The sequence below is a fragment of the Phoxinus phoxinus genome (assembly GCF_949152265.1).
Source record: "Phoxinus phoxinus genome assembly, chromosome: 15".
Taxonomy (NCBI): domain Eukaryota; kingdom Metazoa; phylum Chordata; class Actinopteri; order Cypriniformes; family Leuciscidae; genus Phoxinus; species Phoxinus phoxinus.
The window spans coordinates 10,345,180-10,358,684 of record NC_136890.1 but is presented as its reverse complement, the minus strand read 5'-3'; the positions used below and the strand labels follow the sequence as shown (position 1 = coordinate 10,358,684).

At 38.4% G+C, this 13,505-nt stretch overlaps 1 protein-coding gene across 1 annotated transcript; it reads right to left on the bottom strand.

Annotated features, from left to right (window-relative positions):
• Positions 1-6,017: 6,017 nt before the first annotated feature.
• On the bottom strand, positions 6,018-12,214 carry LOC307011575 (L-rhamnose-binding lectin CSL2-like). Its single transcript, XM_079637429.1, has 12 exons — positions 12,072-12,214; positions 11,516-11,548; positions 10,315-10,359; positions 10,090-10,222; positions 7,423-7,532; positions 7,306-7,350; positions 7,074-7,209; positions 6,875-6,990; positions 6,633-6,677; positions 6,407-6,545; positions 6,214-6,323; positions 6,018-6,096 (listed from the first exon to the last, which is right to left on the bottom strand). Coding segments are annotated over exons 1-12 (945 nt in total). The 5' UTR covers positions 12,103-12,214; the 3' UTR covers positions 6,018-6,094.
• Positions 12,215-13,505: the final 1,291 nt, after the last annotated feature.

Below are 13,505 nucleotides of genomic sequence, written 5' to 3'. Positions count from 1 at the left end.
TTGGGTCAAATATGGACAAACCCCAAACGTTGGTTTAAAAATGTAATTTAAAAATGTAACCCAACGGCTGGGTTTGTCCACATTTGACCCAAAATTGGGTTGAAACAACCCAGCATTTTTTTGAGTGTATCCTGACTGAAAAACTGTGCTAATTAGCAAATCCAGGTGATTGGAACAAAATACTGAGGAGGACTTTTACTTTCTGAACCTGGACTTTACACCTCTGGTGCCAAGTATTTTGTCCTCTGAGGCATTTAATTGTGATTGCATTGGTTCATTTCAATCGGGCACGCACAGGCTCAAACATATACGGCTCTATTAAAGAGCTGGCCATCTCGAGCATGACACACGAATGAAATTCACCAATCACAGCACTGGATGCTTATCTTAAAAGAGGTAACGCCACTGAAATTAAGTGATTATGACTGTGGGTGGAAAATGATAATATAATATCTATTACAAATATTTGAACATTTTGATGCAAAACAACTTCATAAGCTAACCCCCAGAAATGTAAAGATGTGAATGCATTTCATGACCCCTTTAGTCAAAGTGAAAAAAAAAACCTGATCTCCAATAATTCTGAATACAAAACTTTAAACCCCATTTAATACGACATGCCTAAATTACCAGTGCAACTAACTGCTTTCAGCAGACACATAAATAGTTGTGTGTGGTCAGTGGATTTCAGCGGAAATAAATATGATCCAACTTTTGTGATGTCTTCTTTTTTTTTTGTATCTTTTAGATCCTGATCTCTGAAGGCTTGGGTCTATACGCAAAAGACCCCAAATTTGTTGACTTTGCAAAACGGGAAATTGCAGGTGCCTGTCACATGACTATTGACGAAATGGAGAGCGCTGCAACTGACCTTCTAATTCAAGGGAGGACAGGGCAACCAATCGGACGCCTCGAGGAGGATCTGTCTGATGAGATGAACTGTGTTATAACATACTAAATGGGTTTCAGTTTGTTGGGGGAAGCGGAACATAAATTGTCAGTGTGATTGTGATGTTCTCTGCATCACTAACACAAATACATTCACCTCTTCATATTCAGCTCATTTGAGCAGATTTATATTCAATTCCTTCAGTAGATGTAAGGAACTTGTGACCACAATGACCTGTATATCCCAATTGCTTCGCACATACGTTTAGTAAGAGCCTAACTGGACCACAAGATGAGCCTATATACTCGAAATAATTGAGATTTGGTAAACCTTGCCCATTTATGTTGAATGTATTTGTGCTTGTGGAAGTTTTCATTTTTCATATGATTAATTAGCCTAATAAAGAGCCAATATCTTTCAAATGACTGGATCTCACAAACCTACAGGGAAATGTTACTACTATAATGTACTTCTCTCATTCAGCACAAATCCAAATGTTTCCATAGTTGTGATTTAACATTAAATTGCTAACCTATTATTTATTTTGAAAAACCTGTGTGCTTTACTCGTGTGGTAATGTTCACATAAAACATCATTCACACATTAAAGATGTTTTGGCGTACCACCGCCGGTGGTTAAGTTGACCGGCACAGCCCTATTTTAAGGTTATTGCAAAATATGTATACATATACAAATATTTAAGTAATTGAGTAGGTAGAGACGTATGCTTCACCAAACGCATATACCATTAACAACACCAGAGCTTACAGCAATCACTCACATCAAACAATCAAAAGTATTAGCAAACGACAACAATCTAATGATCCAATCAATTGCCGATGGACAAAATCAAGTCCTGACCAACATTTTCTTTATGTTTGAGAAGCAGTTTTATTTGGACGCGTCGAAAAAACAGGGAAGAAAAGACTCTGTTATTGCTTATTTCCCCAAAATTTTGTTCAACTTACAGTTGTTTACATCTGAATAGATCAGTATTGCATATAGCATTATATTCAGTAGTTTTGAGGGGCTTAAATCCTTGACAGAACCAGAGACATTTAATAAGCCCCTCTCTGTGTTTTGATTTGACCCCATTTTTTGGGAGCTTGGGGGTCCCTGATAATGTATCCATCATAAACCATTATCACAATACCTGAAAGTTATTAATTTTCCCCAGAATAGATACCAGCTGCGCTTTCTTTGCTGTTTCTCTCCGACAGCAAAAACCACCTCCCTCACACACTCATTTCACTTGCGCCGATGAATATTGTTGGGCTTGAATTTGAGTGTGGGATTGTGTGTATTGCACATTAATTTTACACATTCCTGCAGATTTTGTGCTCACACCCAAAGCACACACAGCCACCTCTCAATACTAATCATGAGACATCATGAAAACATAAATGTCGTTTTCCGTACACCATTTGAGGGATTGTGAGAAAGCAGTGAAGAACATCTGGGTTTCTGATGGAGAATATGGCTTAAACGGTCAAATACACACAAAATAATGTCAAAATACCGGTATTGGCAAATATTCACAAACACAGTTAGTTATGATTTAAGTGAATATAAACAGTTGAGAAAGACGTCGCATATGTACCAGTATAATCGGTATGTGTGTCAGGTTGTAAAGTGACAGCAGCTTAATTTACCTGCTGCCAAATATATAGTATTAAAAATAATATTTTTATAATTGTTATATATTTTAATATAAATAAGATGTAAAAAATATCAGTAACACTTTAAATTAAGGTTTCTTTATTAACATGAACTAATATTGAACTTCACTTATACATCATACTGTATATTCTTCTACTAATATATCTACTAATATTTACTAATACATTATTCAAATCAAATATTGACATCATAGGACCCTTCCTTGTCTCGTTCATAAACAGCCGTCTTAGTTTGGGAACTGTTCCCACTGCTCTCAAACACGCCATTGTTAGACCGCTGCTCAAGAAACCCAACCTTGATCCCTCCATACTGTCCAACTTTCGCCCAATATCTCACCTGTCACTTCTGTCTACATTTACATTTACATTTATGCATTTGGCAGACGCTTTTATCCAAAGCAACTTACATTGCATTATCCTATACATTTATACATAGGTATGTGCATCCCCTGGGATCAAACCCACAACCTTGCGTTGTTAACACAATGCTCTTACCACTGAGTTGATGGAGAAGCTTGTTTTCTCCCAGCTTCAGTCACACCTCCAACTGCACGTTATTGGTAATAAATTTCAGTCCGCTTTCAGGTCTAGACAGCACCGAATTAGCGTTACTGAGGATCAAAAATGACATTCTTGGAGCCCTGGACAGTAAAAGATCTGTGGTTTTGGTGTTACTGGACCATTTTACACCGTGGATCATGCCATCATCATCTCCCGTCTTCAACATGCTGTCGGTTTGCAGGGCGCGGTGCTCAATTGGTTCTCTTCATATCTCACTAACAGAACTTTTTCAGTAATGCTTAATGACTTTTCCTCCTCCGCTGCCCCCCTCACATCTGGTGTGCCACAAGGATCTATTCTCGGTCCTATTCTGTTTTCACTCTATATGCTGCCACTTGGACAACTCATCTCCAATCACAACGTTCAATTCCATTTCTATTCAGACGACCTCCAGATCTACCTTCCTGCGATTATGAGTATTCGTTCTGCGCTGGACCCTATCCATAACTGCTTTCAGGACATAAAACAGTGGCTTTCGCAGAATTTCCTTCATCTGAATGAAGGAAAGACTGAGTACATTATGTTCAGCCCAGACTCCCCTAACAGCTCTCTCAGTTTTGGTCCTCTAACACATCAGTTTGCACCAACCTGGGTGTTATTTTTGACAAAAGTATGCTATGACAAACAGATTAGTTCAGTTGTGAGGGCGAGCTTTTACCAGCTAAGGCTCCTCAGTAAGGTAAAACCATTCTGGTCAAGAGCTGACCTTGAAAAAGCCAATCATTTCTTCATCAGCTCGAGGATAGACTACTGCAATGCCCTCTACACTGGACTTAATTACTACTCAAACGGCTTCAACTAGTACAAAACGTGGTAGCACGTCTTCTCTTCTACACCTCCAAACACTCACACAACACCCCAGTCCTCCGCTAGCTCCACTGGCTTTCGGTGCGGTTTAGGGTGGAGTATAAGATCCTGCTGTTTGTGTTCAAGGCCATCAATGGTCTGGTCCCGGCCTACCTCGCCGAATTAGTAGCGGTCTATCAACCAGCCAGAACTTTGCGCTCCTCTGAACACACCTCTCTGGTCATTCCCAAGTTCAAATATAAAAAGTTGAGGCAGGTAATTTGCCATCCAGGGCCCAAAGCTGTGGAACGCACTTCAAGCATACCTACGAAGCATCACCGTGTAGAGTGTTTTTAAATCACAGCTGAAAACATCTATTCAAACAAGCTTTTAACACGTAGCCTCCGACTTGACTGCTATTTTTACGTACATTATGCTTTTATATATTGTTGTCTTTTGATGTTTTACTGGAAAGCACCTTGTGCATCTTCTGGCTGCTGTAAGGTGCTCTGCAAATAAAATTTGATTGAAGGACCTTTTTTCCACTGGCTTTTGGATTAATGCAGAAAATAAGCTCTGTGATCAAGTTTGATTCTTACAGGTTGTTTGAGAAATTCACAATTGAATGGGCACATGACCAAGCTCACAATGTCAGAACTACCGGTAAGCCAGACGCTACTGGCAACTTACAAACCTTTCATTTTAAAATGTTTGTGACCAGCTAACTTGATTCTTGCACATTTTGTTCATCAGGATAATCTTACGAATTAAATGAATTGAAGCCTTAATAACAATCTCCAGAAGTAAAGCCCTAATCATAGGCTACACCCTCCTGCTTAGCTACAGTTTAGACTCCTGCTTACTGCTATGATCTACCACTTTTAAAATTTTATCTTCAGAAAATCCAGTGCTCAGAGGACAAAGCTTGGCACCAACGCTAGGGTTGCCACCTTCAGTGTGGCAAAATAAGGGACACCCATTCACCCCCCCCCCCCCCCCCCAAATGCTCAACTTTGACAAAGTCATTTTTATTGTTATAATTGTGATTTCATAATATGTAGATATGAATCCAACTAAAAGCTATTGAAAATATGTATTTTAGTCAAATAGCAAATGGTGTAGCTCTGCAGCCATCTACTAAAGTGATAATTTCTTTACTTTTAAAACAGCATTTTCCAAAAGATGGGCAAAAATCTTACACTAAACCATGTCAAATTATCTATATCCATGAACGTTAGAAATGTGGGTCTTTTATAAAGTGAATTTAACTTTTTTTTTTTTTACTGTTTTTGTTTAAAAAATATTTATTTATATAGCCTAAAGTAAAAAAAAAAAAACACAAGTGTGACTTTTTCCCCCCACACTAAAATAAAAAACAGATATTATTCAAATTTATTTAAAAAAATTTGTAGATGTAGAAAGTGTTGTCAACCGTGCAAAGTCTCACATGATTTGGACAAATATAATGTTTTATTTATTTCAGCAAACGTCATTTGGGGTCGAAAAGACCCGAACAGCGCGCTACAAGGGGTTAAAAAACGTGCAGGTTTACAGCGCATGTTCACGAGACTCAGTCGCTATAGAAACAAAGACGCTAAAATGCAATCACGCAATGAGCTTCTCTACTAAGAAATTGATTTCTTTATATTTGCTATTAGTATTATCCATACTGCAAAATCCTTATGTTTTTATTCAACTATATGTGGGCCTAATGTAAAATACGGGACAAATCGCGTCCCTTATTGATTTGATACGGGACGCATCATCTTACTTGTAAATACGGGACGATTCCGTATTTTAAGGGACGGGTGGCAACCCTAACCAACGCTAAAACTAGAAACTGGTTTATTTATAAAAAAATGTTTATGACCATGCCTCTGTTGCAAGCTTTCTATAAACTAGTTGAAATCAATGGCACAATTTGAATGGGAACAGTTTCCAAAAAGTCTAAACCATTTCACACACTACAATCAGTCAGCCCATCTATTGTGCTTAGAAAGTAGCATATTTAGGCTAGTTATATTTGCTGACATTTGTTTTACTTTGCAGTAGAACTGATGGTGTATGTGATGGTTTGTGAAATGATCATACTAACAAGAACAAATGTTTAAGGCATTTATTGCAAAGAAACCATTTTTAAATATGCTTGAAGCTGAAATCCATAAGTCCAGACGCCGTATTCTGCAAGAAAGCAAAGGCACCATGAACAGAGCTATCAATCTAGTGTCTTGAATAATCCCAACAAGGTTGTATTTAAAAAGAAAAAAAAAAAAAAACACGATACACAGTAACACTTACATTCATCTACACAGCTGTAAGAGACGTACAGAAACTTGAATGTGCCGAAACATGGATCTGTGAAGACCCCATTGGAGGCTACTAGGACACAGCTATTGAGTCCTTCACACCTATAAAAAGGAGAAATAAAAGAACCTTGACTGACTTATTTCTATGATAAACTGCATTTAAACCATTTATAAAAAAAACTCACTCATCAGTAACTATTGCCAGGGAGTTTGAAGAGTAGCAGTCAGTTTTGGCAGTCTGAGAAGCAGGTCGTCTGACAGAACATGTGCTGCGGTCAGTTCGCCCAAAGTTAGCAGTGTGAATGTTGATGACAGTCCCTTGCTCTAAAAACGACGACAACTCAGCTTCAAATCAACTTGCTCTAAAACACAATTCAACTTAGAGCAAAACTCATGTAGCATTATACACACCACATATCAGGGTATTATTTGCATTTTCGCAGATCACACTTGAACCTACAGAAAACAGAGGATGTTAGATCATTTTAGTGAGGTGAATTGTAGTCTTTCAAATAAGAGGCTTGAGCTGGTATAAAGAGATCCATGCTTGGAGAAGCATATCTGGTGGTGACAACTAAAGATTTCACCATTCAAAGCTCAAACACTTCCTGGATCAAAGTGAATTGGTAGTAGACATGTTAACGGATACTCACGAAGTGCAGATGGGAGGCAAAAATAGGAGACTCTGAGGTACTTGTACGTGCCAACGCAGGGATCAGTAAAGACGGTTTGTGTCGCAAACAACTCACAACTTTCCAAGCCATTGCAGCTTTACAAAAGGAAAAAAAAGATGCTTACATTGATCATTACTAAAGACAACAAGGTACAGCAGAAGTGACAGTTTTCAACTACCTTTTCGACACAGGAGCCAGTGCATTGGGAGAATAGCAGTTGGAGTTTTGGAGCTCACTGGATGGACGTCCTTCCGAGCATGTGATTTTATCTGTACGTCCATAGTGTGCGGTATTTATCTGAATCGTACCACTTTCTACATGGATTTAAAAAAAAATAAAAATTACATGAACAAACATGTGGAAGAGTAAGAACCTATATTTTCCAAATTAAACATGGAAAAATAGCTCACCACACTTCAAGTAAGCGTATCCACCATGACAAGTCACAGTTTTTTCTGGAAGAGGAAGACATTATACAGGCTTGCACAGAAAGTTGATGAAGAGGAAAAGAGAAAAACAACCCAAACCTGCAGTGATGCAAATGTAGTTGGTAGTGTAGTACTTGTAAGTGCCATCACAAGGATCTCGTGCTGCAAGTCCTTGCGTGTTTAACTCGCACACGCTCAGTCCATCACACCTGTTTAAAAGGACAAAGATGCAGTCTGACTGGACTCTTGGAAACCGTAGTCTACATATCTCACCCGTTCAAAAAACAAAGTATGACGCTAAAGGCACCTGTACTGTAGGTACACGGAGGTTCAATACAGCTTGAAAAACGGAAAGGGGTGTAAACCCAGGCAGTCTAATCAAAATGAAAGCATCCAAACTGCAATATTTAACATGCAAAAATACAAAATTAAATGAAAATGACTTCTTGCATGTGAAAAAAAAAAAAAAAAGAAAAAAAAAAAGTGCATTAAAAAGACCAGAAAGCAAACGTTTAGCTATGGTCATTTTTAAAAAACGTAATACTTTCTCTTTCTAATTTTAATTGAATCTGAAAAGATACTTTTGAGTGTGCGGGCAACTTCGGCTAATTGGTTAAATTTTGTTCTACGCACCAGAGAACTGAATGGCTTCTCTTTGAGTACATACAATTCCCTTGGATAAATGCTCGACAAACATTTTTACATGTACCTGACAGCGATTGGCTGCCACCTTGCCTTTCAGGCTCCTGTAGGATTGAATTAAACATCCGCTTATCATCGGTGCAAATGCACAGTTAACAGTGACAAGGCGATTGACCATGCTCTGGTTGACAACTGCAGAGTTGTAATCTGGTGCCGCTGCTCTGTAGGCGACCGAGACAAATGTGCTGAAGCATACTATGTTTTTAATTCTGATTAATGTCTTTGTTTTGGTGCCACCCTTGCCATTGTTGACCCGGTGTAGTGCGCTCTCCCAGAGGAATAAGATGGACGAACTCAAACTTTACATCAGAATCTGCTAAGTAGTTAGTATAGAGTCATGCGTCATGGTTTTTACTGAAACTTGGCTGCATCCGTATATTTCTAGCTTACTCATTGAGTTGGACGGCTTTTCTCTGGTACGTTCTGATAAGAGCCTGGAGTCGGGTAAGACAAGGGGGCAGACTGTGTTTATTAATAGTAGAGTAGGCAATATACCACACAAGAGACGCTGTAACCCGTATGTTGAGCTATTATGCTTGTCTCAGGCCGTTCTACCTTCTGAGGGAGTTTGGGAACATTGTGATGCGTTTGTGCCCACAAGTGGAAACGCAGGGAGAGCTGCGGCCCAAGTGGCGGACTGTGAACAGACCGCTGCAACATACACCAGATGCTCCATGCTCATTAGGGGATTTCAATCATTCCAAACTTGAAAATGTCTTTACCTGGGTTTGAACAGTACATTAAAATGTGACACTAGAAACAGTAAAACTCTTGATCAATGCTATGGAAACATTCAAAACGCATATATTAAGCTAGAGCTAAACCACCACGGTACAATTCGGATCATAACATTGTTCATTCTCATATATCAGATTTGAACAAATCCACAGCTTATTTTCACTTTTGTGTGGATGCTGTCATACCCCAAAAGACAATAAAACTATCCCAACAACAAGTCCTACATTACTAAGGACATCAAGGACTGCATAAAGTCCAAGAGGCTTGCCTTCAGGAATAAGGACCAAGCACAACGAAGATGAGCGCAGAGGAAGCTGAAACTCAACATAGCTAAGAATCAATGCAAGGAATCCATAGAGAAGGACTTGTGCAAATACAAAGAAACTGTGGGATGAAAAAACATGAAATCCATTACAAATGTGACTCCCACTAAGAAAACACTGAACAAAGCTGATGACAAAACATTGGCCAATGATTTAAATAATTTCTAGATTAGGTTTGATTCACATGACTTCTTTAAAACGATAACATAAGTGATTTCCAAGTACAACGATAGACGTTAGTCCATGGAAGTCACAAAAGACTTTTTAAAAGAAAAAACACTAAGGCAACAGGCCCTAATGCAGTCTCAGCTTTCCTTTTGAAGACATGTGCAGAGGAACTTACACAAGCCAGGGTCTTTCAAAGGTCTGTTAATTACACCGCATCATTTCTGGAAAAAGGCAATCATTACTCTTCCAAAAAAAAAGTTCTTCAAGAAAATAATTATTAGACCAGAAGCCCTGACCTCCATTATAATGAAGTGACTGGAAAAGCAAAGAAAGGGACAGCTAGATCCGTATCAGTTTGCCTATAAAGACAATCGGGGCACTGATGCTATACTAACCAGAATACACCATTTAGCAACACCTTGAAAAACCCAAGGCCTACACCAGACAGCCATGTGTAGTCTTCAGCTCTGCTTTTAATACTCTGCAGCCACACATCCTTCTCAGTAAACTCAGACAGATGTCTGTTAAACAATACATCATCGGAGGCCTGTTGCATGAAGCTAGTTGAAAAGAGTTTCAGAGTAGTTTTTTTGACAGATCCATATAAATCCAACCTGGTTTAGATAAGGTCCATTGGGGTCACAACGCTCAGTATAAACTTGTTTTGGTGTCTGTTACTGCACTATTTTTATGTGACAGCCTTTGTCCAAGAAAAATTTACCTAGGGACAAATAAAGTAACCTCTTGAATCTCGAGAACGAGACGAAACCGAGCAAGCAGACTCAATTCTACCCATACTTGTTCTGTCTGAAGTCACAAAGAAAGAGATTCTTACCGTTTAGAGACTACAGGAACATCCATTGAACACTGAGTATTATTAACCGTTTGTCCTTGAGGTCGTCCAACACTGCAAATGTTGCTGTTTGTGCGACCAAAGGTTGAAGAGTTCACACGGATCACACCAGAGTCTAAATGGAAGAAAAGCATCATGACATCATAAATTACTCATAATGAAATGCATTCAACTAAAATATTTTATTGCTTTTATCTTCAATCTTACCACAACTGAGACGCTGGACAAACCCATCACATGTGACAACAGTCTCTGAAAAGAGAAGAGTCCAGCTTCAGGTTTCATTCATCATTAGTAATAAGGTGAGACTAACAAACTATGAGGGAAGAGAAACTCCAGATACTACATCAGCAAAATACTACATGCTGTGAGACACAAAACCTTAAGTAATGTGGGTTTTGGAGTGAATTATACACGTAACAAGAATTTTATTGGATTACCACGATCCGTCATTTTACAGTATCTTTGGCTATCACTTAATTTTGGGTTTCAGTAAGTAAAAAAAGAACAAAGTTGCAGTTAAGAGTGAGCATATCTTCCTTTAAGCAAAACTGCCTTTAGCATAATATGTATTGACTGATTTAAGTTTTATGACTTCACATACAATTACGGCAGAGCACTACAGTGTGAGGATCTTAAAGATGCTGACCTCCAACCGGTTTTATATGCAGGGTTTAAATGCCTTGCTGACAGATTTGACCATGCTAAGCACCAGCCAAAGAGCGAAAGCTGTTGTTGACCCACACAGAATGTTCTACACACCATCGTACACACCAAAGGTTTAAGATTAAAAAAAAAAAAGTAATTGAGATTCCGTCTTGTAAGAAGTGTTCACGTCCTCAAAGATCTCGCAAGTAAAACAATCTGAGAGCTCCGACTCGTAGCACGTGATCGGTGTACCACCTGACCGCTACAGATTCATTTAGGTGTTGAGATAAGTCTGAGGACATGAACAGCTCCAAGTAGAACATCATGTTGTCATCTCGTAATAGACCCTAGTGTCAGGGTAGTGCCATAGTTCTCTTTTGACAAGAATGAAAACTAAGCTGTGAGGGACAGAAGTAAAAGTGGGTTACCTACTGTAAATGGATCCTACTGTTGTTGATTGTCCAGCCAAAATAATAATAATAATTCAATAGACAAATTCGATAAATTGGTTTTTGAAAGTTGTGTTATGAAAATTACATGATCTACAACCTTTTTGAGCCCATTCAGTGTGCAGTCTGCTCACCATTGTAAAGATTGAAAGTCAATCCCTCAGAGCCCTGATTTTCATCCATGTCACAGTAAATTTAATATGCCATTTACCCTGACTAAGGTCTATTATCTTAATTACAGCATACTATGCACACAGCATATACGGTAATGGTTGTGTAACTGCTGATTGGTAACTGGACTGATGAATTACCGGCAGATATCAGCAACCTGGAGTTTAGAAGCACTGTAAAAGAAAAACAAAGTTTCTAAATTAAATGACAACTCCTGTTACATTTCATTACCCATAAATGTACTGGTACATTTCAGAACTTCCAGAAGAGATGGAAGTGCTTCAGTAAAATTAAACAAACCGAATACTGATCAACAAAGACGACCTGTATATTGATAACTCAGTCGTACTGAGAGGCAATAGTAGGCTACCATTTGGTTTCATTTTTAATTTAAATTAAGCTTTACGTGCAGATAGTTATTTATGCAATATGCAAAATAGACGATGGCGGATACAAATTCTGAAGCCTTTTTTTAGGTCCAAAAGAGGACATGTCCGGGCGAAAAAGGACTTCAACACGATTAAAAATAAACAAAAGTGTATGGCGCTTTATGCGCACGGATTGAAGGCCGTTATTGGACCTAAGGATACCAAACAAAAACTCTGCTAACGTGGACTTGAACAACTTGTTAACTTTTCGAACACTTACATTTTTAAAACAAACACGAAAGGAATTGAATCGAGAATAAACACTTACATGTAAATAGGATGACACTCAAATAAACCATGTTGACGATAAAGGAAGAAATTCTACCTCTGCTTAGTTGGTATCAGTTGAGAGCATCTACTTGTACAAGTTCGTTCCGACGTCACGTCCAATAGAGAGCCTAAGTCCCTCCCCTTCTGGTCGACCACCATGGGACCTTATTTCGGAAAAATATTGTATGGTAGTCAATGGCGAGAGACAACAAATATTTTGATCTCGTTTGAATTGTGCCCTGAATTACACATATGATGTTTGTCAATTTAAAAGATACATTTTAAAGTCAAGAAAGTCGCAGTTTGATGTAAAACTGTTGAGGTATAAGACTGTGAAAATACGTAATTACAAAGACTACAAACCCAGAAGGCGCACATGCGACGTCATACCTTTTCTCTCAATGAATGAAGCTAACTTTAGAATAAATAGGCTACCTAATGCAATTAAATACCTAATATTATTTATAGTAATATTCATGCTGTGTTTGAGTTTCAGTGTAATAATTCAGTTAATAACAACAGGTGAGTTAACAACTGAAGGATTCTCTGATTCGATCAGCACCCAAACAGAAGAAGCACACAAGAGAGAGCAAGAATTAGCTGACATAGAAAGCTGCGTTTAACTATGCTTTGTTCTATTGATTATGGACTGCTGAAAGCCTTTAGTCAAAGTTAACCTTTGATAATGGGGTTTTGTGTCTCTTTCCAGCTCAAAGATGATAAAATGATGAAAGGTCACCAGATTTCCAAACCACAGTTTGGAATAACATGTTGAAAAATTAAAGGTGAGCAGAGTTCAACTAAGAAGAGGAGAAAGACAAAACCAATCGAGGAACTATTTATGACTGTTGTTAGACTACGTCGTGGCTATTGCTTTTATACAATGTCATTCTTATTCAAATTATCGGAGTCCTCACTAAGGTCAATATTTACTACATGGCTCCAATTATTGTACTGCCACTTTAAAGAGGTAAAACTGTTCCCAGATAGATCTGTCCTCAAGAAATTTATGCCTAAATCATTCAAAGGGTTCAAAAATATTCGGTGCTCTGTGGACTGTACAGAATTCTTCGTACAAATGCCTCGTAACTTTTCTCAGCAAGGAAACTTATTCTCAAATTATAAGCACCATCACACATTTAAGTGTTTGATAGCTGTTGCGCCTAATGGCACTGGTGTGTTCGTCTCAGATCTTTACGAAGGTGCTATAAGTGACAGAGACATATTTGAACAAAGTGGCATATTGGAGCATTTACACCCCGGTGATCTTTTATTAGTTGACAGAGGCTTTACTGTGAAAGACTTACTCATGTCAAGACAGGTCAAGATGAACATTCCTCCATTTTTGAAAGGTCGGGATAAGCTCACACCCCAAGAAGAGCTTCTGACAAGAAAAATAGCAAAGGCACGTATCCATGTAGAGCGATATAAC

What these genes read in the sequence shown, in the direction of transcription:
- LOC307011575 (XM_079637429.1), bottom strand. Translation starts at nt 12,102, where the DNA reads ATGGTTTATTTGAGTGTCATCCTATTTACAT. An exon ending in ATACGCTTACTTGAAGTGTG is followed by an intron (nt 7,210 to 7,305) that starts GTGAGCTATTTT and finishes AAATCCATGTAG; the next exon opens with AAAGTGGTACGATTCAGATA. An exon ending in CTGGCTCCTGTGTCGAAAAG is followed by an intron (nt 6,991 to 7,073) that starts GTAGTTGAAAAC and finishes CCTTTTGTAAAG; the next exon opens with CTGCAATGGCTTGGAAAGTT.